This window comes from Bubalus kerabau, chromosome 16, assembly GCF_029407905.1.
Source record: "Bubalus kerabau isolate K-KA32 ecotype Philippines breed swamp buffalo chromosome 16, PCC_UOA_SB_1v2, whole genome shotgun sequence".
Lineage (NCBI taxonomy): Eukaryota > Metazoa > Chordata > Mammalia > Artiodactyla > Bovidae > Bubalus > Bubalus kerabau.
Window position 1 is genome coordinate 39,442,423 of NC_073639.1, and position 27,671 is coordinate 39,470,093.

Sequence of the window (27,671 nt, forward strand, 5' to 3'; positions counted from 1 at the left end):
ATGCCCTCCTCCAGGGGATCTTCCCAACCCCAGGATCGAACCCAGGTTTCCTGCATTGCAGGCAGGTTCTTTACCATCTCAGCCACCAGGGAAGCCCAGTAACATTTAAAGGATTGACTAATGTTAATACAGGGGGCTTCCTAGATGGCACTAGTGGTAAAAAAAAAACCTACCTGGCAAATGCAGGTAATGCAGGTTGGATCCCTGGGTTAGGAAGATCCCCTGGAGAAGGGCATGGCAACCCACTCCAATATTCTTGTCTGGAGAATCCAATGGACAGAGGAGCCTGGTGGGCTACACTCCATAGGGTCACACAGAGTTGGACATGATTGAAGCTACTTAGCACACGTGCAATGTTAATACAGAGTGTTAACAAAACTCTAATTTCAAGAGAAATTATAAGTATTCATGAAGATACTAGATTAAATTTCATGTGATTGTATTTGCCAGAACAATATACTGCCAAAATACTCAAATGAAATGCCAGATAAAATTATAAGGGCTTTCTTTAATGAATTTTCATTAGAATTTACAATCAAATTTTCAGAACTTAAACTAAATACTTTTTAAAGTATAATAATACTTAAAGTAGTTCAAAATGATATGCAGCGTTTAAAAGTCAGTTTTAATATCAACATATTCAGTACTCACCTGATGTTTGACAATCTGTCCTAAAGCCAGATTTAAATCCACTTGGCATTTACCAAACAGTTTCAGATAGCTGCTACTTCCTGGTGAAGCTTTGGTTTGAAGTCTGTTTGAAAGTTCCAGTTCAATCAACCCAGTTTCAAATCGTACAGCTCTCATTGAGGGAGTTGTGGCTGTTACCTGAATACCCTAGTAGTTTATATATGTTTGGAGGAAAAAAATAATCTTAAATCAACAATACACACCCATTCAAATGAAATCTTTCAATACGTGATAAATAAAATACCATGTTCTAAAATATCTTGGATGCCTACTGAACTGATAAAACTGGCAACATCCTTTAATTTCTCATGTCAGTAGAAACTTTTTTAGCTATTAAATTTCATTTCAGTATTTTGTATTCAAAATACAGACTCTTCATGGGTTAAATACATTAATAACAAGTAGCTATTTGGTATGAATAATTTTTATTTTTAAGAACACTAATATCATAAATATTAGAAGCAATAAGATTTACATTAAGGTATTATTTTAATTGGACAAGTGTACAAAACATTTCTTACAGAGTAATTTATAATAGCAATAATCAGAAAAAAATCAATGTTCATTAGAAGGAAGTACTTAAATTGTTACAACTGTATAATATAGCATAGCCGTTTAAGAAGATAAAGTAGATCTAAATGTTCTGAAGTGGAGAGGTATTCAAAGTTTTTAAAAAGGCAGAAATATATATATATTTAAATACAAACAGAAAAAATCCTAAAGGATATTCAATTGTTAAGGCTTCTTCTCTAAGTGGATAGGGTTATATTTAATACTTCAATTTTATTTTCTATTTGGAATATTCATGTATCATATGAGTTTTCTATAAGCATACATTAAGTGGAAAAATACTTCTTAAGGAATCATTATTATATTATTATTTATGTTACCTTAAACTGCAAGTTCAAAGAATAGAGTAGAATTTTAGGCTTCTCTCCATCTGCTGTTCCGTCATGTTCATTCCAAAGAGGAATGGGCTGCTCCCCACCTAAAAGAGGGTAACTAATTAAATAATTGAAGGTCTGAGGCAATTTCTTCAAAAGGAATAGAGTAATTATGTAATGTGTTTAAACACACACACATTCTCTTTTTACTGATCATTAACTGAATCTTTAACAGGGAACACTAGCCATGGCACATTTCACTGAGGCAGATGGAAGATATAAGATAAGGACAGTACTACATATATAGAAAATTAAGAACTTTTTATATGGCCTAAATTAAAACATTATACATATAACTATACTAAACATGATTATACATCTCAGAAAATATATTTGAAGCAAAAAGTACAATGAAAAAATTTCTTCAATCAAAAATATGACCTTGGTTATTTATTTCTACATGTTCTATAAACAAAAAGAATGAAAGAAAAACTAAATGTGGAGAAATGAAAAATAAGATAACAGATTTTAATAACAAAGAGTGTGATAATAAAAGTTTGGCCTATACATTTAAGAAAAAATTGGGGTAGAGGACCCTGGGGATAAAGTTCCTATTAATAAACCATTTGTTGCTCAGGCTATGTGGTATTCAGGAAATAATGTTCTAACATTTTGAAATCCAATCTCTGCTTCCACTTCTCTTTGTCTTATTTTAAAAGCTTTTCTGCATGTTTATCTTTCAAATATTCTATCTCAAAATGATTCCTCTTTTTCTATGTGTATTGAATTTAGCATCATCCAAGGGAGCAAATGTGAGATGGGAAGTTTCTTCCCAGTAGGTAATAAATTAATGTAATTCATCAATCACATCAACAGGCTAAAAGATAAAAGTCACATGATCTTATTAAGAGATGCAAAAAAAGCATTGGACAAAATTCAAAACCTACTGATAATAAAGACTTTCAATAAACTAAAAACAGAGTAAAACTTCCTCAATTTGATAGAGAATATCTGAAAAAAAAAAATCTTCAGCTAAAACCATGCTAATTGGTGAAAAGCTTTCAGTTTTTCCACTATGATAATGGAAGCAAAGCATAGCCCTCATAGACATACCCCTCATAGTACAAAGCAAGCATAGCCCCTCTTACCAATCCTTTTCAACATCATACAAGAAGTCCTAGCTAATGCAATATGACAAGAAAAGGAAATAAAAGATATACAAATTGGGAAGGAAGAAATAAAACTGTCTTTGTTCACAAATGACTTGATCATCTATGTAGAAGTTCCTGGAACCAATAAGTGATTATAGCAAGGTTACAGGATACAAAGTTTAATAATATACAAACATCAATCACTTTCCTATAAAGCAGCAATAAACAGTGGAATGTGAAATTTAAAACCCAATACCATTTACATTTCCACAAAAATTAAAATGCTTAGGTATTAATATAAATTAACAACATATGTACAAGATCTACATGAGAAAAACTACAAAACTCTGATAAAAGATAGACATCAGTTCTTCTTAACTTGATCTCTAAATTCAATGCAATCCAAATCCTACCAACTTATTTTGTGGATATCAACAAACTCATTCTAAGGTGTATGTGAAGAGACAAAATACCCAGAATAGCCAATAAAATATTGAAATATAAGGACAAACCAGATATGTTTTACATAGTTTCAAAAAATTTTAATTTAAAAGACAAGCTCTGCCTCTTACAAAATGTATTACACAATCTTTTTAGTTTATGGAAATATCAGAGATACTATTAGGTACATTAACTCTACAGTTTTTTACCTTGTTATGAATTAAACATATACCTGATCTAATTGTAAAACTGGTAACCTTATTTCATATATATATAAATATATTACTACTACTAAGTCACTTCAGTCGTGTCCAACTCTGTGTGACCCCATAGACAGCAGCCCACCAGGCTCCCCCATCCCTGGGATTCTCCAGGCAAGAACACTGGAGTGGGTTGCCATTTCCTTCTCCAATGCATGAAAGTAAAAAGTGAAAGTGAAGTTGCTCAGTTGTATCCGACTCTTAGCGGACCCCATGGACAGCAGCCCACCAGGCTCCTCCGTCCATGGGATTTTCCAAGCAAAAGTATTGGAGTGGGGTGCCATTGCCTTCTCCAAATATATTACTAATACATTACAAATACATTACACACATTGGGCTGTACATAATAAACGATAGATCTCTCTTTACCAGGTCAGTGCTTACCTACAGCTTTCTGAAACCCAGGCAGGCTATGCACAATTAAGATTGTAAGAACTGATTCTTCAAAAAAGAATTTTCCTAACAAACTTGATGATGGTTGTGAACATGAGTATTCCTATGCAATAGAAAATATCCTAAACCTAAATGTAACATAAAGGGAAAGCATGAGGAAAAAGTTTTAAAAATAAATAAGGAAAATCATGGTGAGGATTATGGGAGAGTAGGGAAGCAATACAGACATTAGAATACTAAGAAATTGGGCTACAAGGATTCAAAGCACTCCCTCTCAATAATCTGTTACATTCTCTGGTTTTGAGAAAGATAAGGGAACATCTGTGTTCCATGAGGCCCTGGACCATCTGGATGATATGTGACTTATGTTTCAGCTATTTCCCTAGGATTCATGCTGTCTCTGCAGTTAGGAAGGAATGGTTCAGGAAGCAGATCTAGCCACTAAATGACGTTGACATCATTTTCTGAGCTCTTTATTTTTCACAGTGATTGGCAAGTCTTCATGGGTAGAACATTAATTTCCAGTTTCCTTTTCCAGTTCATTATTCATAGACCTACTTTTCTTATAACTCCTAGTGATGTAATTCAAAGGTTAAGAAAAGCCTTTCTCTTTCATCAAAACCACTTTAAGTACGGCTTACAGTACCATACTAATACCAGGAACTCGACACTTGTACTGTAAGAGATACAAGATTAGTTACTGGAAGGGTTTGTTTTTTTAATTATACATATTTAGCAATAGCAGTCTTGAAAAGGTCTTAGTTTGTATAAATAATGTTCTAATGTGACTTTAACCAGGTAAATAGGCCACATCAAAACTTCTGTATATCTCCAAGAAGAGACACCTTTAGTGGCAGAAAGGGCTTCTGCTATATATTCATCACTTCCTTAACGGTTTGTATTCAACCATTTTCAGAAAAATTCCAAAACTCCCAATTGATTTGTTCTACTTCACTTGTCTCTGTTAGGCCTCATCAGTGTGACCATCAAGTAGCTTCCTAACCTCAGACACAAGCAGAATCAACCCAGGAGAACCAGGAAAATCTCTTGCACGCACAGTTGCTATACATAATTCGATTTCCTAATCCATGTAATTCAATTTCCTAATCCATGTTCTGTCCTCCTTCAAAGCCTTATCAAATACTGGCCCATAAGCTCTGCCTGAATCTTCTCTCTCCTTTCTTGCCAAATGAGACTTCACTTGTGAGGTTTTGAATATGACTTCCTCTGTGTGAAGCCTTTTCTGATTCCTTAGAATACATTAGTTTCTCCTTTGGCATAGACACAGCACCCTCTTCTTGTCATTCAGAGAACTCATCACAATTATAATTGAATAGATACTTAATAAATTTGTAAAATGAATTTATTTATCAACAATGGAGGACTCACCTCTTGATGCCATTTTATTGGTGAAGCTTAACTATTATATTAAAATGATTATATTCACTTTGGAAATATTCAGCCTGAAGAACTGTTATACAGTTAACTTGTTTTCCACCCTAATTCCTCTTAATACTCTATCTTGTGAATTAAAAATCAAATAAACATTTTTAAATAAGACATATTTCCTGTTAAAATGTAAAATAGGGATTAAGAAGGTTACTTGTAATCGACTCTTGAGAAACAGCAAAAATATAATAAGGGTTGCTACAGACAATTTACCATGTAGCCAGCATATAGTCACCATCTGATGTAGATTAAAATCAAAATCTTAAAACTGATCTAAATTCTGTCCACAATAATTAAGATTAGTTAATTAATAGACACATTCTAAGCTGTTTTTTTTTTTGGAAGGGAAGCATAGGGAGCTTTGTGTAGTTTACAGTAAATAAATTGTAAATGTATATATTACACATAAAAAAAAGTAATAAGCAGGAGCATCTGTAGGTGAGAAAGCCATAAAAGGAATAGAGTTTTTAGGAGGTTAACAATTTTATCTAAATGACAGCATCAATACTTATATCACTGGTACGTGGACCATCCTATAGCCAATGAGAATGTTCTATATTGTAAGGTAGCAGATCATCTTACCAGAAACTTTTTGTATTACTTCATTAACTTCCTTCATGAATACTTTCTGTACAAATACCAGGTGATTTAGAAGATCAGTTGTAAGATTATGTTCAAATGAACCAACCTGCCAAACAAAATCAGAATATTAGATTACATATTGACTATATTAATCTTAAAGACATCTCACATAAGTCATCCCAAACTGTGAGGAAGAACAATTACTTACATGATACTTTAAATTAATATACCAAAGAAGGGTCAAAATACTCAGATTCCTTAATACTCTACTGGCCTGACATTGTTAGACACCATTTCCCCTTATTTTAAAAAAATAATGGCAGATAATAAGGTAAGAGAAATCTTTTGAAAATGAATGAAAATTATACTTTAACTATGTAACCTGCTAATTTCAATACTTATTATGCAGAGTAATATTTATTTTTAATGACCACTGTTTTAGTGTTAGAACAATGGACCAGTATAAGTGAAAGAAAATGTTTTTACTCATTCAAATATTTACTGACCATCTATTCTGTGTATTGCATTAGATGCTAAGGATACAACTGTGAATAAAAACAACAAAATTATGGTTCTCATGAAACTTATATTAGCTTACATGAAGCTGAATTAGCAAATCAGATATACTAAACTCAGCTTTACTATAATGCATGCCCCATGATTAGTATAAAGAATTTCTGACAATTAACTAATAGATTAAATAGAAAGCAGGGCTTAATTGGATTCGAGTTTATTTACAATGAATCGAAGCATCTTTATGAGTAAGGGAAATGCTTCAACATTTGTCACTTTGATAGTGTTCATATGTTGATCAAAAGTGCAAAATACATGTAAGCAGTCTTTTCTTAAATGAGAAGTCACATAAGTCTAAGTTGCATTTTCATTGTGGACAGAGTAGTATCAGATGGGTAAAGATGATTTTCACATGTGTCTATTTCAGGCCATAGTAAAATGGGCAACTCTCAGAGAGATGCAACTTTAGACTCTTTCAAATGTTTATAATTAAGTGCATTCTCAGTAAATTTAGGATGGTGTTCTGTCCCAATTATAAACTTTATATCTTTATAATAGCTAATATTAATAAGGAATTATGCAATATACTGGATTGGATTTGCTTTATTTTCTGTCAAATGAAATATTAATAATAGTATTACAAAACTAGAGTTTGGGACACTTATTTTTCAGAAGTAGAAAGCACAAATGAAATAGCCTTTATAATCTACTTTTTAGTAAGTAAATATTAGACTTCTAGCATGTTGTACATGAGAGGTTCTAGGACAAGCAGAGTCTAAAGAAGGCAAACCAGACTTGGCTATATCCTACAAGCTGTAATGTTTCTAGAAAGAAGCCAAAGAGCATTCTTATAGATGCTTCAGATTCTAGAGAATAAAATTTATAAAACAAATAGTTGTCAAATTGATTTCTGAGAAGGTTGCAGCTTTTTCTGACAAAGTAAGCTGAGGGACAAGCATGCCTTTGATTCAAGCATCTCTCAATTGATAGCTGGGGGACGTAGGGAAAGTCATTTAATCTCTTTAAATTCAATTTTCTACTGTAACAAATTAGGACAGTAACAAATGACCTACTTACAATGAATCAAATGAAAAACATACCCAAATGCTTTTTAAACTTGTGCTAATTGTACAGATATAAAGGGAAAAAATAATGATGGACTCAGGTATGCTTGTTTTCAACTTGCCCTAGTACAGAAACTAGTCTGTGAATGTGCTTATAATTATTTTTTCTCTCTGTGTGACCTTTATGTTGTTAATAAGTATGTATACCTAGATGAATCACGTAATCACCCTAAAGGTTGAGTTTCTCTACTTATAAATGAGAATAAAATATCTATCTCAAAGATCTGATTTAAGAACTGTACAAGTCAGTGCACATGCAGCACCTGACAAATGTTAAATACTATTAGCTTTTTTATAATCAAAAGAATAATGAAAATACTGCAGAGATGCATGTGGAAACCAATAAATATGAATCCAAAGATGACTAAAGCAAGAAAAAAATGTTTAAATAAAACTATAAGGAGAGAGATACCTGTACACACACACACACTCCCACCAAACATAGCACAAAATTCTGTAGGAATAAATGATTTGATGATTTCTTTCAAAAATTTGGATCACTACGTATTTTGGTACACCTAAAGCCCAAAGGCTCCTAAATTACAAAGAATAAGAAAATTTAAAAGTGAACTTACTTCTGCCACACAACGTAGATAATTTCCCTGTAAATAGTACCCTTGTTTAGAAGGCAGTTCATCTATACTCCACACTTGATCTGAGTAACTATCATGCTCTTCCATTATATATTTCCCTGACATAGTAACGGGAGGAAGGTTAAGACTGGCAGAAGGAGGAATGGTTGACATATCTGTGGCAGAAACTTTTGAAGTAAAACGCAGTCTGTGATTTGGCAGCTCAAATGTAAACCTGGTCTGTGCACCTGTAAGAAAAAAAGAGAAATTATTTTTGTTGTTCAGGTGCTCATTCACTCATTTCATTACTTACTATGTGCAATAAATGGTGAGTATGAAAAAAGTATGCATTTCCCAAAACCTATGATTAAAGATATGAGAAGGATACTTTAAATTTGCTTAGAAAATTTTCCTGTTTTTAAATATATGTAGCCCCAATACTTTGGCCACCTGAAAAAAGCTGACTCATTGGAAAAGACCCTAATGCTGGGAAAGATTGAAGGCAAAAGCAGAACAGGGCAGCAGAGGATGAGATGATTAGATAAGATCACTAACTCCAGTGGACATGAATCTGAGCAAACCCCGGGAAATAGTGAAGAACAGGGGAGCCTGGCATGCTGCAGTCTATGGGGTAACAGTCAGACATGACTTAGTAACTGAATAACAACAAATGGTTACTATAAACAGTCAGCCAGTATTATTAAGCCAGCAACTATCACTTATTAAGCCTAATAGGTGTGCAGCATTGGTGCTAGAGAAACACTTAAAAATGTTTTTAATTTCACAGAAGGTAGAAAAGAAACTGCCCTTATTACAAAAGTTAAAACAAGAGAAATTCACTAAGTGCAAAAACAAAACAAAAAAATAGAAAGCACTAATCCACACAATGTTTTCTTCACAGAGAACAGTTAGCAGTTGATAACTTGCCTCCTGATCTTGACTTGGTATGGAAGGAAACAGAGAAACTGTCAAATCAATTAACATATACTTACTGAAAACATTAAGTATAAAATTATATAATCGCATGTATCTTTGACTTTAACAATAATTAATAATGGGAACATATTCCAAATAAAGATATGGCATGAGTTGCAGTTTACTGCTGGTTCTAAACACTTAAATCAACAATTTGGCGTGTAGGTGTTCAATTATAAATATACAACCTAAACCATTATTCAGGCCAAATTTCCCCAATTCCTTATGAGGGAATTAAAGAGTAGCAGAAACTTTATTAAAATCAAGATCTGTGGCCAGGAATAAATACATACACATACACACTATATACATATACACATATATATAGATACATACATACATTTATTCATAAATTCTTATTGCCAAATTCAGACTTAAATTGAACCAAGTAGGGGAAAACCAGTAGACCATTCAGGTAAGACCTAAATCAAATCCCTTACACACAGCTGAAGTGACAAATGGATTCAAGGGATTAGATCTGATAAACAGAGTGCCTGAAGAACTATGGACTGAGGTTTGTGACACTGTACAGGAGGCAGTGATCAAGAGCATCCCCAAGAAAAAGAAATGCAAAAAGGCAAAGTGATTGTCTAAGAAGGTCTTACAAATAGCTGAGAAAAGAAAAGACATAAAAGGCAAAGGACAAAAGGAAAGATATACCCATTTGAATGTTGGGTTCCAAAGAACAGCAAGGAGAGATAAGAAAGCCTTCCTCAGTGATCAATGCAAAGAATGAGAGGAAAACAACAGAATGGGAAAGACTAGAGATCTCTTCAAGAAAATCAGAGATACCAAGGGAACATTTCATGCAAAGATGTACACAATAAAGGACAGAAATGGTATGTAACATTTCATGCAAAGATGTACTCAATAAAGGACAGAAATGGTATGGACCTAACAGAAGCAGAAGATATTAAGAAGAGGTGGCAGGAATACACAAAAGAACTATACAAAAAAGATCTTCATGACCCAGATACCCACGATGGTATGATCACTCACCTAGACCCAGACATCCTGGAATGAAAAGTAAAGTGGGCCTTACGAAGCATCACTGTAAGAACAAAACTAGTGGAGGTGATGGAATTCCAGTTGAGCTATTTCAAATCCTGAAAGATGATGCTGTGAAAGTGCTGCATTCAATATGCCAGCAAATTTGGAAAACTCAGCAGTGGCCACAGGACTGGAAAAGGTCAGTTTTCATTCCAATCCCAAAGAAAGGCAATGCCAAAGAATGTCCAAACTACTGCACAATTGCACTCATTTCACACACTAGCAAAATAATGCTCAAAATTCTCCAAACCAGGCTTCAACAGTATGTGAACTGTGAACTTCCAGATGTTCAAGCTGGTTTTAGAAAAGGCAGAAGAACCAGAGATCAAATTGCCAACATCTTTTGGATCATCAAAAAAGCAAGAGTTCCAGAAAAACATCTATTTCTGCTTTATTGACTACGCCAAAGCCTCTGACTGTGTGGATCACAACAAACTGTAGAAAATTCTGAAAGAGATGGGAATACTAGACCACCTGACCTGCCTCCAGAGAAATCTGTATACAGGTCAAGAAGCAACAGTTAGAACCAGACATGGAACAACGGACTGGCTCCAAGTAGGGAAAGAAATACATCAAAGCTGTATACTGTCACCCTGGTTATTTACCAGGTACCATATGTACCTATATGCAGAGTAAATCATGAGAAATGCTGGGCTGGATGAAGCACAAGCTGGAATCAAGATTGCCGGGAGAAGTATCAATAACCTCAGATATGCAGAAGACACCATCCTTATGGCAGAAAGTGAAGAAGAACTAAAGAGCCTCTTGATGAAAGTGAAACAGGAGAGTGAAAAAGTTTGCTTAAAACTCAACATTCAGAAAACTAAGTCATGGCATCCGGTCCCATCACTTCATGGCAAATAGGGAAACAATGGCAACAGTGACAGACTTTATTTTCTTGGGCTCCAAAATCACTGCAGATGGTGATTGTAGCCATAAAATTAAAAGACGCTTGTTCCTTGGAAGAAAAGCTAAGACCAACCTAGACAGCATATTCAAAAGCAGAGACATTACTTTGCCAACAGGTCTGTCTGGTCAAAGCTATGGTTTTTCCAGTAGTCATGTACGGATGTCAGAGTTGGAATACAAAGAAAGCTGAGCACCAAAGAATTGATGCTTTTGAACTATGGTGTCGGAGAAGGCTCTTGAGAGTCCTTGGACTGCAAGGAGATCCAAGCAGTTCATCCTAAAGGAAATCAGTCCTGAATATTCATTGGAAGGACTGATGCTGAGGCTGAAACTCCAATAGTTTGGCCACCTGATGTGAAGAACTGACTCATAGGAAAAGACTCTGATGCTGGGAAAGATTGAAGGCAGGAGGAGAAGATGTAGACAAAGGAAGAGATGGTTGGATGGCATCATCAAGTCTATGGACATGAGTCTGAGTAAGCACTGTGAGTTGGTAATGGACATAGAGGCCTGGCGTGCTGCAGTCCATGGGGTTGCAGAGTCGGACATGACTAAACGACTGAACTGAACTGAACTCACATATGTGTATACATGTTTTTAAACTATTAATGTAATTTATAATGTCAATAAAATAAGAGAAAAATATTTTAACAGATTGAAAAATAGGATACATTTCAGAAAAAAAATACAACAGTGAAGTGATTTTTGGAGAGGATATGTAAGGATCACAAAACACAACCTCTGATTAAAGCTAAACATACTCAATGTGAAAATAAACCAATTCAGGCTATAGGAACCTAACAGATGTAAAAATGTATCCAACTTAAGTTGGAAATGGTCTCTAAATAGTGGATAACTCTAAAGACTTCGAATGAAAACAGGGTCCATGATGGTCACTCAATGAAGTGTGTTGCTATTTTCACTTGACTCAATGAAAAACACTGTTTATGAAATTTAAAAAGTGTTTTGATTAAAATGATTTAAATTTTAATATAATTCTATAAAACCAAATTTGCCTTTCACCAAAATATTACTAATACTCAAAACCACTAATACATTTTAAGAATGAATTCAAACTTCAGTGTTACCTGTCATTCCGTGGCTTCTCATTCGTCCCATCTTGTATTCTGCTTTCAGAGATGGTAAAAGTGCTGCTCCAATGGCTATACCATCTAACATGGCACTGAACTTAAGGACAATAGGCTTCTTCTCTAAACCTTCTGGTAGCTGAGGAAATTCATTTGTTTCAACAGGAGTTTGATTAACACTTGTTGGGGTTTTTTCAGAAGGTAGGGGGGTTGCAATATCTTCTTTTACAGGCTGTGGGCTATAAAGCAAAAAGAAAGTTTAAAAGGTGATAAAGGGACACAAATAGAACAGCTACTAAGATTTAAACTGTATAAAAAATAAAAATTGTATAAAATTGGAATTCTCAATGAAAACAGAAAAAATGAACTGTGAACACATTTTCTTTCCAATACCAGATCATATTAAGTCTTCCTCAAACAGCCACTGAAAAATGATCTGGAAAAGTAAACAATAACAATATAAACTGGATGTTAAGGCTGTCTGAAGATCATTCATATCATTAATGTGAAACCAGAAATTTGTCTGATTCCAGATTCTATGACTTAACCATCATGCAATTCTGTTGATACAATACTATTACTTGCCACTATTATTACTACCACTATAAATAATAATAACTAACATCAACAAAAACAAATAATAGTTATTTGAGTGCTTCCTATGTGCCAAGTACTATTCTTAGTGCCTTATACATTTCATATCATTTATTCATCTAACAAAAATCCTGTGAGTAGGTACTATTATCTTCATTTTACCAATGAGGAAGCATAATTATGAAGTTGTAAAATCAGTTTTGAATTCAATCAGTCTGACCCTGGGCTTCCCTGGTGGCTCAGTGGTAAAGAACTCGCCTGCCAGTGCAGGAGACATGAGTTCAATCCCTGGGTTGGGAAGATCCCCTGGAGAAGGAAATGGCAACCCACTCCAGTATTCTTGCCTGGAAAATGCCATGGACAGAAGGACCCTGGCAGGCTATAAGATTGTATCTGCAAAGAATTGCTCATGGCTTAGAGACTGAGCACACATGCAGTTTGACTCGAGTCTTTTTTTTTTTTTCTAACTACTCCACTCTGTTTGCCAATACATTCTAATAAGAAAAAATTCCTTAGAGAATTTTATAACTAAGGCTCATATATACATTCTGGATTTCATATTCCAGTGACAGGAAAAACATGTGAGTTATTACTACTTAATCAACTAGACATGAATTAATACTACATCAGAATTTAAAGATCTAGATAGAACAAACTGGAAAAAAAAATCACTGCTTTAAGCCACCATCAAAAAACACACTAATGTCTTTCTGCCTTATAGACTAGGAAAAAAGGAAATGTAACAAGGCAAACTTTTAGCTTTTATTTAAATTTTTATTAGTTATTCATTAGTTACAGCTTTGGAGACCAGGAAAAGAGCTCAGCAGTACAAACCCTGGCTAAAGGTTACTCTGTAGAAGTCCCATTCACTGCCTTTTAAAATATGTAAATAGTACTATCAAATCCTTTCTTGAACCATGTACAAGAATTTCATATAAAGGACAGCACAAAACCATGCACGAGACAGAAATGGCCCTGCAACTTTATAAATCTATGTAGTCACAAATTTCAATGAAATTAAAGGAAATAAAGATTGTTACAGTCCTAGAATTTTTCAGTTTGCCTTTTAGTAGTACCCCTTTATAATGTCCACTAATCCTTACGCTCTCCTAAGCTTTACTGATGTAATATGAAAGATTGACAATTGCATCTGTAATACACTACTTCAATAATACACACACTTCAATATGATTCTTCCACAATCATGTTTAGCTACTTTTCACTTGCCCCACTATCCATAATAGTCACTACTCTAGATGTAACCTCTGTCTTCCTCCAAACTACTGTTACACAGCAAAAAATGACATGAAATACTATACAGAATCACAAAACTTGAATAAATAACTTACGCTGTAGAAGGCTGTCTGATGAGATCTGAGATCTGCTTAGATAGTTGGTGAGAACTTCGAACCATCATGCTGTGCAAGGTGGCAGGGTGCTGGGGAATATTGATGCTGATAGCTCCTACTTTGAACACGGCGGCATTGTTAGTCTTCAATCCCCTCTGGGCACTGTAGAGGGCTTGGGACTTGGCAATACTACATTTCACTACAGTTCTATTAATAGAGAAGGAGGATCATTAAAATATGGACAAATAAAGAGAAATTTTGAAAATGTATTTTGAGAGCAAGACAAATGCTTTTAAATCATTTATTGAAGTAAATAAGATTTTCCATGCACTTAAATCATACTGAAGAAATAATATCTTCTAAAAATACTGACATACATTTTATTATGTTTGTATGGAATATTATTGTATTTCTTTAATAAAGAGTTTCTAGAAGAATATATCTATGTGCTTATACGGAAGAGAATGAACACTGACATATTACACATATACAACACAAAATTCCATTTTTATTTTTCCCCATTCAGAACTCCATTTTTCTTCAACTTATTTCAGGCATCTCTACAACCACTAAGAAAACACAGACAGTGAACTTCAAAAGGAAGAAAAATACCATTATACCTCTTAAAATCTAATCAGTCAAAGAAATTAATCTTATAATCAGCTAATAAGCTAAAAGAAATTAATGAGAAAGATGAAATTCAACTTGCATTTTCCATTTTTTTTATTTTCAGTGAGTGGCAAAGAAATGATAGAAGTCCAATTCATAAAGAGTAACTACTTAGTTAAATTTTGGTAAGTTTTACTGGTACAAATATAAAATAGAAATACTGTCTTTCTTGGTTTCTTGTTTTTTCCTTCTAGTACCTAGAACAATGCTTTGAACATGGCAGACACTCACTGAATTTTGTGAAATAAATGAGCAGAAAGAAGTACAGCAGAAGAATGACTCAACACTACAACTGTGAGATTCCACAGATAGCATGTTGTAAAAATCATGTATGTAAAAGTCACGATGAAGCAGTCTTGACACATACAACAGAAAGGTTCATGTCAATGAACTACACCACTAAAGGCCCTGTCATAAATTGAAAGCTTAACATAAATGTTATCTTTCAAATGGGCAAAGGATACTTGACAACAGATTAAGCAAAACACAAAAAGTGCAAATATCATATCAACTACGGATCAGTTCACATATATTTATCTCTACTTAGGCTACAAAGGATTCACTGACAATTTATTTATAGTCTCAAGGACCTAAGGAATCAATGCATTACATTTAACTTATATTAGAACAAATCTTGAGAAGCGTTAAGAGTGGTTCTATCAGAAGTTTTGACTATTTACAGATAGTGAAATCCAGGTATTATACTAACTTCAAAAATGTTTACTACAGAACTATATCTGCCTTCTTCTTCCAACATGTAAAATATCATGTATGAAACGAGTTGCCAGTCCAGGTTCGATGCACGATACTGGATGCTTGGGGCTAGTGCACTGGGACGACCCAGAGGGATGGTATGGGGAGGGAGGAGGGGGGAAGGTTCAGGATGGGGAACACATGTATACCTGCGGCGGATTCATTTTGATATTTGGCAAAACTAATACAATTATGTAAAGTTTAAAAATAAAATTAAAAAAAATAAAAATAAAAAAATAAAATATTAAAAAAATTTTAATAAATTATCTTTGATCAATAAAAAAAAAAAAGACTTTCACTGATTAGAGAAAGGAAAAAAGTAATCTATGGAACTGTTCTAACCAGAATGATGGTAGATTTTAGAATGCTGACTAGTTACTGAATTTTGAATCTTAATTATTCTAATAATAAAACGATTCCATTTTAAAATCAATTTCAACATAAGACAAAACACTTAGATGATGCTAAAATGCAAAAGACTTTATACTTGTGAATAGCATTCACTTACTGAATAAAACTTGGAGAAGGCAATGGCACCCCACTCCAATACTCTTGCCTGGAAAATCTCATGGACGGAGGAGCCTGGTAGGCTGCAGTCCATGGAGTCGCTAAGAGTTGGACACGACTGAGCGACTTCCCTTTCACTTTTCACTTTCATGCATTGGAGAAGGAAATGGCAACCCACTCCAGTGTTTTTGCCTGGAGACTCCCAGGGACAGGGGAGCCAGGTGGGCTGCCGTCTATGGGGTCGCACAGAGTCGGACATGACTGAAGCGACTTAGCAGCATTGAATAAAACTAAGCATACATTTACAAAGAAGTCTTGTCATCATGACAGTCAAGAAATTCTACACCTATCTTATTATTTTACTTTATAATCTATAGAAGTCTCCTTAAATGTTACTTTTGATTATAGTAGCCTATACACAACCCTTGATTTTCAATTATACACCAAATGTCAGAATAGAAAGTGCTGACTACTTTGCTACTGCAGATCTGTGTATTACCAGTGGAAACTGTGATGTTAAGAACTTCAAGGACTCTGTGTTGCCCAACTCCAGAGGGCATCATTCACACTGGAGGCTACATAAATGATGCCCATGACTATAGCGTGAGTAATGTTTCTTGGAGCTAGACAATAGGATAGTTCTACACTGATCAAACTGAACCACACACTGCAGAGAATCTGATTAACTCTTGTCATACTGTACATGTTAAAGATGTAAGGAGACCCAGAATGTGGAATTAAACAATTTACAAGCTGCCAAATGAATTAACTATTCATAACTCTATTTTAACTCTTAAAAGAGCTGTGCCTTAATCTATATCATAAAACATGTAGTAAACTTTTACACAGGAAAGAAGTGGTCAAAGTCTTTTTAAACAGATGACTATAAAAACCTGTAGCATGCCAGGCATGCCTCATATATGCAAAAAGTTCACAGCAAGTGACCAAGAAGTTTGGTTTGAGAATTCATTGACAATGCTGGTCTATTTGACAAAGTTCTGCTAGATGCACTCTGAACCTAAGTTATAATGACCACAGTGTCTAATGAGGCAAGGAGTTTTTCTCATCTTCTTTTTCTTCCTGTGTCCAGACAATAGGGCCTTATAGGTAGACCAGCCACGCTTACCCATACAGGTTAAGAATTTGAGGATTTAATTCAGATCCTCATTATTTCTATCTCCAACACCACCCTACTTCCTTGACCATTCAGGCCCAAACTTTAGGGGCAGGAAAAGGAAGGCACCCTGACCCATGTTGCCTGCCTCAACTCAGTTTTGCCTGAAAATCTCTACAGTGGGGACAGAGAGTGTTATGATCACATATTGTCTAGTTATCTATTAAAAATCACTGGAACTGTCTTTCGTATTTGGCAATTGTACTTTATATGTTAACTCTCCTAGCAGGAAGGCCTGAAAAAGGAGGGAGTAGGCCTATAAAGTGATATTATGACAGGAACTCCCTCTCATTTGCTTACTGTTCCATCTTTGAGACCTAACATAGTGTGCAGACAATAATTTGTAACCTAGAAACTTAGTTAGTTGAGCAGATGAATATGTGATCTTCAGTCATTAAAAAGCATCCTTTCTAAAGCCATGCTTATTTTTTTGTTATACATCCAGAGAACTCAGTGATAAAAAAAGAAACAATAAATCTTCTCTAGCTATTACAAATACTAAAGTGGAAATCGCTATTTTTTTCTATACCTTTTAACATGATATTAATATGGAAGAGTGGTTTCCAAAAAACAATCAATTTTCTAATTTAGTATTAGTGCATTTATTCTTTATTAGTACTTTAGTTGGCTGATAAAGTGATATAGATCACTGATAATCCCAAAAAAGCGTTCTTAATTGATGATATTTTGTCTATGGCCTATTATCAATACACAGTGAAATAAATCTCACCAGTTATTGATAATCTTACTAGCCTGGAACAAAATATGCAGATTCAACTAAATTTATTCAGCATACTTGAATTTTATAGAAAATGTTCAAATAAATAATTAGTGCTAAGTAACATACTAAATTGTCATGGCGGTTAAGATTTACATCACAAATATTTATTTATACGTAATGCTTGGTAGAGCTCACTACCACAAAATATCAGATATACATAGGTAAAATCAAGCCAATCAAAAATATTTAAGTATATACAGTATAAAAGCCACATATAAAATTTGACAATAGAGCAAACTCTCTACATATTACAGACAGAATTAGAAGGATGAGCAATGTAGATATTTTCATATATTAGTGTTTTAATAATTAGTTTTGCAAACCTGTCAAATCTCTCTTGCAAAGTTAAAAATTTCAGCTTCTATTATCACATCCAATATTAATGAGGATTTGTGATAATATAAATTTTAATATTAACAGGTCTTAAAAGAGCTCAAAGCAACATACAACTATAATTTTGAATATTTCAACAATAAAACAAGGTATGAATTACCAAAAAGGTAGTTCTTACCTGTGTGTTTTCCATGAATATTAGCAAACTGTATAATCTATGAAAGGATCTATATTAAAGCTACAAAATAATAACTACATAATTCACAGCCATGCAGATAATCTAAATATTAATATTTTATCTCTAAAACTATCTAATACGATGTTAATCACAAAGTCCATGAAAAAGAATAATAATGACATACAGAAACTCTTGTTTGGCTGTGCTTGTAGGAGATGTAGGAAAATCCTCCAGTCTACAGATGAAGATTCAAGAGAAAGCAGGAAAACAAAAAGGAAGCAAATAAACATTCATGCATAAATTAGTTACAATATGACCAATCATCTGGAAAGCTTTTATTTCCCATTTTAAAAATTTTCACTCGAAGAACTTTTTCAACTTTTTTGAAATTCCGTTTCCTTTTAATTGAAACTAGAAATGAAAACCCCAAGAATAAATCCAGAAAGTCTTATCAATACTATTAGAGTTTGGTAGCAAGTAATAAATACAGTTTTACTTTTTTAATGAAAAAGTTAAGGGATCTTGGCTTGACCTCTTTTTTAGAGACAAAAAAATATCAACTAATACTTAAAAAATTATTTTATAAATATGTTTTGCAAATTTAGAGACTATTTGAAGCCTTCTTTTAGCTAATGCAGATAAGAGTATTGAGAGGATGGAGTAAATAAAACACAGGAGACATTTAAAGAAATTTGTTGTACTTCTGAATAGGTTCAAGTAACCATGATACTTTAAATTCAGAGTCAACAAAGGAATCATGAAACCTAAGTCTGTGGTGACTTTCTTTGAAGCATCATAGTGAGGGAGAAGGTGTGGAGATTCAGGCACCTCTTCTTACTGAGTATATGACTTTAAGCATTTTAGGAAAACACTCTGATCTTTCTGAATCTCGATTTATTTATTAACAGTGGGGATAAAACCGCCCCAGTTAATAGGATTGTAGTGAGGATTAAATAATGTATATGAGGTTCCTGGTCCACAATAGATGCTCCTTTAAATTGTAATTATTACATAATAATACCCCTCCTCCAATTCTGAATAGTCGGAAAATATCTTATCTCACAACTACTGGAATTTCTGGTCTTTAGAAAGCCAGCTTAGGAAATGTGATCGGGACCATTTAAGCAGCTATAATGAAATATACTCTTTGGTTCTAGATACACAAGTCATAACTGCCCCAGCAAGATTTACACATCCATTTCAGGAAATGTTCCCCAAGACAGTCATCATATTACCCATGTATGAAATGTCATGAATAGACCTGTAATGAGTCAATTTTTGACTAATATTTAATTTTTATAACATTGAACTAGATCCTCTATTTTGTCAGTATTTAGCATGATAGATGCTGTAAGGGACAATAGTAGGACATTAACTAGTTGCTAAAAATGAACAAATTCTCAAAATCTGACTAAATTATCAAAATACAATTTGAGTTATAGCATAAAACTGTTCTACTGAAAGAAAGTTAGGAATGAAGGTATATATTCCCAAGTGTATGAGCAAAGTGAATGGTTAAATGTATTGATAACTAATTAGTGATCTAAATATCATGTGTAAAGGTAATTATTATTAGAACAATTTTGGACAGATGCACAAAAAGAACATGAAAAGGTGAGAGCAAAGAGTCAAAAGAAAGCAATATGGAATGGTATACTCACTGTAGAAAGCTTATTTATACTATTAGGAGGGTGTCATAGGCTTTATTGTTAAATTATTTAAATGAAAAAATGGCAAGATGAAGTTTTGAAACCCAGCATGAATACTGGGCAATGATTAGTTAGTAAAATCAAGAGACTGTTTTCTGATTATAATTTTGTTTTACCTATTTTAGTTATGTGAGCTCTTGCATCTTTTATGTTTAACTGAAATTTACATTGTAATCATTTTTCCTGTTACACAATCTTAAAATGTACTGGCAGTCAGTTTTTTAGGGTGGTAGGACTGGCAGTAAACCAATTTTATAAAGGGAGCAAATAATTTTTCTGAAAAAAAATTCATTTGGTAATATTCTTAGTGATAGAAGCACAGTATCTGTCAATATTATATAAATCTCAAGTCTTACTAGGTACAGGATTCATCCAATGAATTTTAAGTTTCCTATAATACTATAACAAACAACTTTAATAATTAAAAAGACAACACACTTACTGTATATTTGGTGTAATCCCTTCAAGCAGCACAATATTAACCCCACCGATATGAGCAGTGGCACACGTCTCAGTCATCTTTTGATGTAAAACATCTTAAAATGTGAAAAAAGAAACAAAAAAAACTATGAATTTTGGAAATTTAGTTGCACTTCATATTAAAATTTCATTTCATCCATAATATATTCAGTGAGAAAAGATAATTTTAAAGGTACAATGAAATTTAAACTATTCCAGAACAAATTAAAAAAAAATTTCCTTGAAGGTTTTTCTATCCATTCACATATACATATGTGTTATGTGTCAAAACTGGAATAATGCAAAATATGTAGTTTACCATGCCATTCATGCATTAAAGAGCCTAATGCCATTAAATAGTCCAATGACATTTTAAATCTCAGAACTAGTAGCACAAAATATTTAGAAAAATTTTAAACCATTAAGAATAGGAAAAAAAACTATATACACTAGCACTCTTGATCCATATAAATGGGAAGTTCCATTTTCTGAAGAAAAATCACCACGTAGGAATTTATGAGACATGGCATTGGCTTTCTTCAGAAAAGTGGCACTCCAGTATCAGGATGTCATCATACCTTTCATTTTTTCCTTAAGTGTAAAACTGCCATGAATCCTCTTCAGTTCCGATTCCATTGTTAGCCCACCAATGTCTGCCTCCAGGTGTGTGCGGTTCACCATGCCAATCCCAAACACTATCAGAGTAACATGCTGAGGTTCAGCAGTTACCAAACTACGTTTCCTCTTAGTCACACTAGTATTGTCTTGTTCATTCTCAAACACAACTTTACATGTCGGCTCTGTAGGGCTCCGAACTCCTTTAAGTAAATGGAAATATGTGGGCTTACATACTGCAAAATGGAAGGATGCTACCTTGTTTTTCTTTCCTTTACACTCCAAACTAGCCCTTTTTGTCCTCTTCTCCACCAAAATGATTTTTCAAAATTTCCACCATTTTCCCATGGTCATATTTGAAAATAAATAGGAGACTCAGGTATTTGAAAGCAGGTCTGTCTGAATTCTTTAAGAGCTGACTGTGTAAAAGTTAGAAAGGATGGGAAAAGGGGCAGTAGAATATCTGATCACCATCACTATTCTCTCTCTTTGGGTGACTGCCAATTTTATGCATTCAATTATCCATTTCTTATGACAACAAGAATACATGGTGAATAACCTTTTTTTTTTTAGCATTATTGTTGTTCTAAACAGATTTTTTTTTTTTTTTAATTTTATTTTATTTTTAAACTTTACAAAATTGTATTAGTTTTGCCAAATATCAAAATGAATCCGCCACAGGTATACATGTGTTCCCCATCCTGAATAATATCCATTACCTGCTGGTCCAAATGTTTCTGAAGATTTTTCCAGTATTCCTGTTGGATCAGAGATAAGTGAATAGAAGTTAAGCAATTTATACATATTCTGCCAGCACTCGGCTGAAGGCTCGCTTTGTTCTGATACTGTAATTGAATCAGAGTCATCCATGTGGATAGTCATATGATCCACCACATCTTTTGAACCTTTCCTAGATACTTTTGAAGTTCTTCTTTCAGATCTTCCTAATGAATTTTTGTTTCGAGACTCCTTTTTGTTATTCTCGTTGTTGGTCCGTTTGTTCTTTGTATTATTTACTCTATTGCCACCGTTAAGACTTCCCCTAGAACTGCGGCTGAAGTCAGAGGAGCGGAAATCCCGGTGTTTTCTGGTTTTGAAAGTAGGTGTTGGGGAAGCTGATCCAGCTGTATATCTGCTAAGTTTAATGTCAGTCTGAGTCGCTTTGATGTCATCTATCATCGTACTAAACTGATGAATGAGACGAACTAAAGCCATATCTACATGCTGGCTTATTGACTGACAGGAAATAGTAAAGTTGCAGTGAAAAGTATTATAGTAACGCTTATTGAGATCATGAAAAGAAAGAGCACTGGTAGAGTTCTGAGGGGTGCACACAGATTTTTCCATTACAACAGCGCTGATGCTAAAGGTTTCCAACATCAATGCCGGTTTGAACTCAAGTGGAGGAAGATTCACATGGCCTTGCCTAAAAATGTGGAAAAAAAAAGAAAATGACAAGGTTGTTTTTCTTTTTCCCCAGAATAATACAGTTTTTATTAACTTGTTAGCAAAATAATCTCCAAGATGAAGTATGTTCTAAGTCAACACACTTCTTATTTTTACAAGTTGGAAACTAGGCCTTAACTCTTCTTTCTTGATCTTATTCTACGTCGAGTCAAAATCACACTTACATACAACTCAGTAATTTAAAAAATGATTAAAAATGGGTGGTATGTGTTAGTCACTCATAGTGACTTTGACATAGTCAGTCATAGATGGGTAACTTTCCAGAGAATACATACAGATGGCCAGCAGGCACATGAGAAAAGATTTTCAACATCACTGATTATTAGAGAAATACAAAGCAAAACCATGATGAGATACCACCTTATATATGTTAGAACAGCTATCATCAAAAACGTGAGAAATAACAAGTGTGGGCAAGGATGTGGAGAAAAAGGATTCTCATACACTGTTGGTGGGAAATATAAATTGGTATACCACTATGGGATACAGTATATAGAGATTCCTCCAAAAATTAAGATTAGAACTACCTTATGATCCAGTTTTCTTACTTCTGGGTGTTTTTCCAAAGAATACAAAAACACTAATTCTCAAAGATATATATGTACCTCTATATTCATCACAGCATTATTTACAATGGCCAAGATATGAAAACAACTTAAGAGCCCACCAATGGATGAATGGATGAAGAAAATATAGACACACAAAGTGCACACACACATAGACTACTACTCAGCATAACAAAAGATGAAGTCCTTGTCCTCTGCAACAACGTGGATGGAACTTGATGGCATTACGCTAAGTGAAATAAGTCAAAAAGAAAGACAAATACAGTATGATTTCACTTACATGTGAAATATAAAAAACAAAAAACAAATAATAAGATAAATAACCAAGCCAAACAAAACACACACACAGATAGAAAGAACAGAGTAGTGGTTACCAGAGAGGTACGGGCTGAGTTAAGGGAGGGGAGAACAAAATGAGTAAGGGAACTCAAATGTATGATGACAAAAGGAAACTAATCTTTTGGTAGCAAGCATGCTGTTGTGTATACAAGAGTAGAAACAGAATGTTGTACACATTATTTATATATATATATATATATATATAATGTTATAGATCAATATTAACTCAATAAAAATAAATTTTTAAAAAGTTAATGGAGTTATAAAAGAAAACAACTGAGTATGAAAATGTTGGCACTTCCATCTAGAAACTCTAGATATGCAGCTCATGGAACTCAGAGAAGGCAAACTTACTGGCACAAAGAAGATGTGGTCATGACAAAAGGGATGAAGCTATCCCAAAGAAAGTGATGGGGGCTGAAAAGAACTAGTGAAGACATATTACAACACTGCAAGTGCAAAGGTAAAACACTGGAAATTGCTTAGAATGGAGTACGACATTTGCCAAAGCACAGAAAAGATGCTCCTTCTGTGTTGTAAGCTACTATGATGCAAGCAGACAAGGACTAATACAAACTACCCTCTAGTTTTTTAAAAAAGAAAACATTTTAATTCTCAAATGTTTCTAATGTTTTAAACTGTATGCACAAAATATCAGTTTTATTATATTTTTCATTTTCCTATACACGTATAATAAACAGTAAAAGACTTTTTAATATTTTGAGAAATATTTTTCCAGGTCACAAAACAAAGGTAATTTTCCCCATTAATCTTAATAATCATTAAGGTCACTTCTGCAGTGTTTCAGCTTGCCTGGTTACTGTTATGGTACCATACTACTGTCAGAAAGACAAGGCTATACTCTCAACATGACATCTACTCTGTTCTTAATGGAAAATACTACCTGCTACAAGTCAACTTAGAAAGGAGGTCAGGAATAAATTCTAAAAATAGTATATAAAATTAATCCGTAAGATCATAAAATAGTACTACAACAGTAAATAAAGTACATTTATCAACATATGTGCTTTGGCTGACCCTGATACATGTAATTTTCATGGCTTCCCTGGTGGCTCACTGGTAAAGATTCCACCTGCCAATGCAGAAGTCATGAGTTCAATTCCAGGGTCAAGAAGATCCCCCGGTGAAGGAAATGGCAACTCACCCCAGTATTTGTGCCTGGAAAATGCCATGGACAAGGAGCCTGGAAGGCTATGGTCCATGGGGTCGCAAAAGAGACACGACTCAGCAAGTAAACAACAACATACATGTACTAACATCTTACAAAAATATACCTAAAAATAGTCTCACAACTTAGTGATAAAATCAACAAATTATTAAGAAAACGTGGCTACTATTTCTGTTAAGCAGAAGTTATCTTTTCCTTAGGCTATTAAAATTACTTCCACATAAAACACTAGAAGAAAGCAAAGTTAAAAAGCAGATATTACAACTTTTGTACAAATTTTTACATATAACCAATAATAATGCAAGACACCTTCTTGCTCTTTTGCCTTTTCTCTCTTTGGCCGTGTCTGAATCCACAATATCTGCTCGAAGGCAGTCCAAAGTCCCTGAAAATGAAAGGTGTTCTCCGAAGTACATTCGGTAGCAGAGTGGCATTGCATCCTGTGACTGGATCCCTGTATGACTCAGAAGAGGTTTGAAAACAACCTAAAAGATATAACACATTTATATTAGCTCATTTTATAATTCAACATTTATTGTGGCTATTTTTCTTACATATTATCTCAGTACATATTATTACTGTAATGTGAAGGGGAAAAAAGGCCTTGTACAATAAATATGTTCTAATTTTACTTAAAACTTAGTATTTTTGAGCACCTACTATGTGCCACCCATCTTCAAATTAATCATAAACACAAAGTTCCTTGATTGTGCTTGAGTGAAAGTACAAGGAAAATAAAATTAGTTTAAAGCATTCTACTTCTTGTTTTAAAAAAGGCATGGATATCTACTGTGTTTCCATAAATATCTGCTATAAAAGGTTCAGAAAAGAGCTTATCAATCTCCTCTGTTAATATAAAAACATTTTATATGTTGTATTATAAATAGCTGATCTATTTTTAAATGGCATCCCTTGGTTGCAAAAGTCATTTAACATTTGCTGACAAAGAACTTTTACATTTTAAGTATCATATATGCTGTGGAAATACATCATTCTGGCTAAGTCCCTAGTTAACTGAACCTCATAGTCACTAAGTGCTAACCCAAATAAAAGCAACTCTATGTATTCACAGTAGATCAGTAATAATAATTTTGACTACTCATTCTCTGCTGCATGGTTTCTTTTCCTTCTTCTACATCCTAAACTGCTTCACTGACTCCTTTCTAACTCTTTTTCACCACACATTCTCTTTTCCTGAAGCCTAAAAAAAAATCTATCAAAATGGAGGTGTGCCATTTTTGCAGTGAGACTCCAGTCTACATTTTCACTTGTCTCTATGTCACCTCATGTGTTTGGCTTGGGAAGATAGGCTACTACTCCTGTGAAGGCCTGAAGGTCTAGAATGACAGAATTCAGACAATTCACTCTACACTGGAAATTTAGGGAGAATTTTTCTCTCCCTTGTATATTTGCTTGGCATACACTTTCTTGGGTTTACTCTTTCTTGGATTTGCTCTTTCATCCCAAAGGAAACATTCTTCAAGGTTCAAGCCATCCTCCATCTTTCCTAATCTTTGTTATCTGTATGCCCCTTAGTTAACCGTGCAAACCCACCAGTCATTTTAGTTCTTTCCTTTTCCCATCCCAGATTACCATCCTAAAAGGCTTCTCTGGCCACGGAAATAACCAATGCTTTAATTCCAAAGTTAGGTGACTTCCTTTTTCTCTCATAATCTTACCTTAAACTCCTTTTCAGCAACTTCCAAGACTTGTCTTGCTACATCTGCTTTGGATTAATCCTCTTCTACTCCTATAGCTAAGCTAATAAGGACAACAAGAGGTTCTAAATAACTAGACTCTCAGCAGTATTTGGTAATCCTTCTGTGGATCTGTGGTGAGCTCTCTTGCAATTTCACTCCAACCTTTACATATATTTAAATCACCTTACATAGTTTTTTATTGTATTACTTAATATTACTGTCTCTGATCAATTTTAGAGTCTTATATGTAAAATAGTATAGTTGTCTCTAATAATGTGTATTGGATGCTAATAAATACCATGAATGTTTATCCAGGCCAAAACAAACATAAAAAATAATTTCTTTTCTCTTTAAAAAAAAAAAAAGTGAAAGAATCCCTAAAATCAACTCCAAGGTATTGAAGAAATAAATCTCAAAAAAGTTTAAAAGTGCCTGACACATTTCTTAATGTAAGTCGCCTCCTACTGTGATAGAAAACTGAGGCTGTAAATTTGCAAACTAACCAGTACAGTTATGAATTGTCCATATTGCCTTCCCAAACATTCTTTGGAGAAAAAGTACATTTTATGTCAAAAAGTTCTTTCTCTCTATAAAGGACTCTAAATTCCAACACTTATCCTTCTCTGAATCTTTCTCTATCAGTTTGCCATTTTTTTTTTTTTTAGTAGAACTCTCTTAATTCGTCCTAAATAAAAAATACGCTCAGGCCTCCTTCATCCTAAAAAGACAACACTTCTAAATACCCATCTCCCACTCTCCCATTTGCCTTGGGGAATTTTGTTCTCCACTCCCTACATTTAGTCAATTAAATAAGACCTCCACTGTATTTCTCTTTTACCTTATCAAAGGCATGCCCACCTAAGCTAAGAGTTCCATTAGTTTCATTACCACTTCCATGAACTATTTCATTAACTCATCTTTTCACCTCTAGTTCTCCATTTCAATCCACTTAACACATCGCAACCTATACAACACTTCCACATGTACAATTCCAGGCACTTTATTCCTCTGTTCTAAAATCTTCGATGCCTCTGCGTTGCTCACTCAAGCCTTCACCGAGCACTTAAAACTGTAGGAAATGATTAAACTTAACTTTCTACTCCTATTATTTAGCCAGTCTCCATCCCCAAATAACAAGAATGTTGCTGTATGAGGCAGACTAACTATACACCATTCTTCAGTTTAATGAATATCTATATATGCTTAAT

The 27,671-nt window shown here is 34.0% G+C and overlaps 1 protein-coding gene across 3 annotated transcripts in view; it reads right to left on the reverse strand.

Moving 5' to 3' along the window:
* Window positions 1-27,671, reverse strand: part of BLTP1 (bridge-like lipid transfer protein family member 1) — a 207,168-nt gene that overhangs the window by 55,094 nt on the left and 124,403 nt on the right. For all 3 annotated transcript variants that reach the window (XM_055550342.1, XM_055550341.1, XM_055550340.1), the window contains exons 46-56: window positions 25,073-25,248; window positions 21,922-22,628; window positions 21,166-21,405; window positions 20,571-20,664; window positions 18,604-18,654; window positions 14,025-14,231; window positions 12,082-12,320; window positions 8,063-8,307; window positions 5,851-5,956; window positions 1,581-1,678; window positions 652-837 (exon numbers count right to left, since the gene is read on the reverse strand). In XM_055550342.1, coding sequence (XP_055406317.1) covers window positions 652-837; window positions 1,581-1,678; window positions 5,851-5,956; window positions 8,063-8,307; window positions 12,082-12,320; window positions 14,025-14,231; window positions 18,604-18,654; window positions 20,571-20,664; window positions 21,166-21,405; window positions 21,922-22,628; window positions 25,073-25,248 — 2,349 coding nt within the window. The remainder of the gene's footprint in view (window positions 1-651; window positions 838-1,580; window positions 1,679-5,850; window positions 5,957-8,062; window positions 8,308-12,081; window positions 12,321-14,024; window positions 14,232-18,603; window positions 18,655-20,570; window positions 20,665-21,165; window positions 21,406-21,921; window positions 22,629-25,072; window positions 25,249-27,671) is intronic.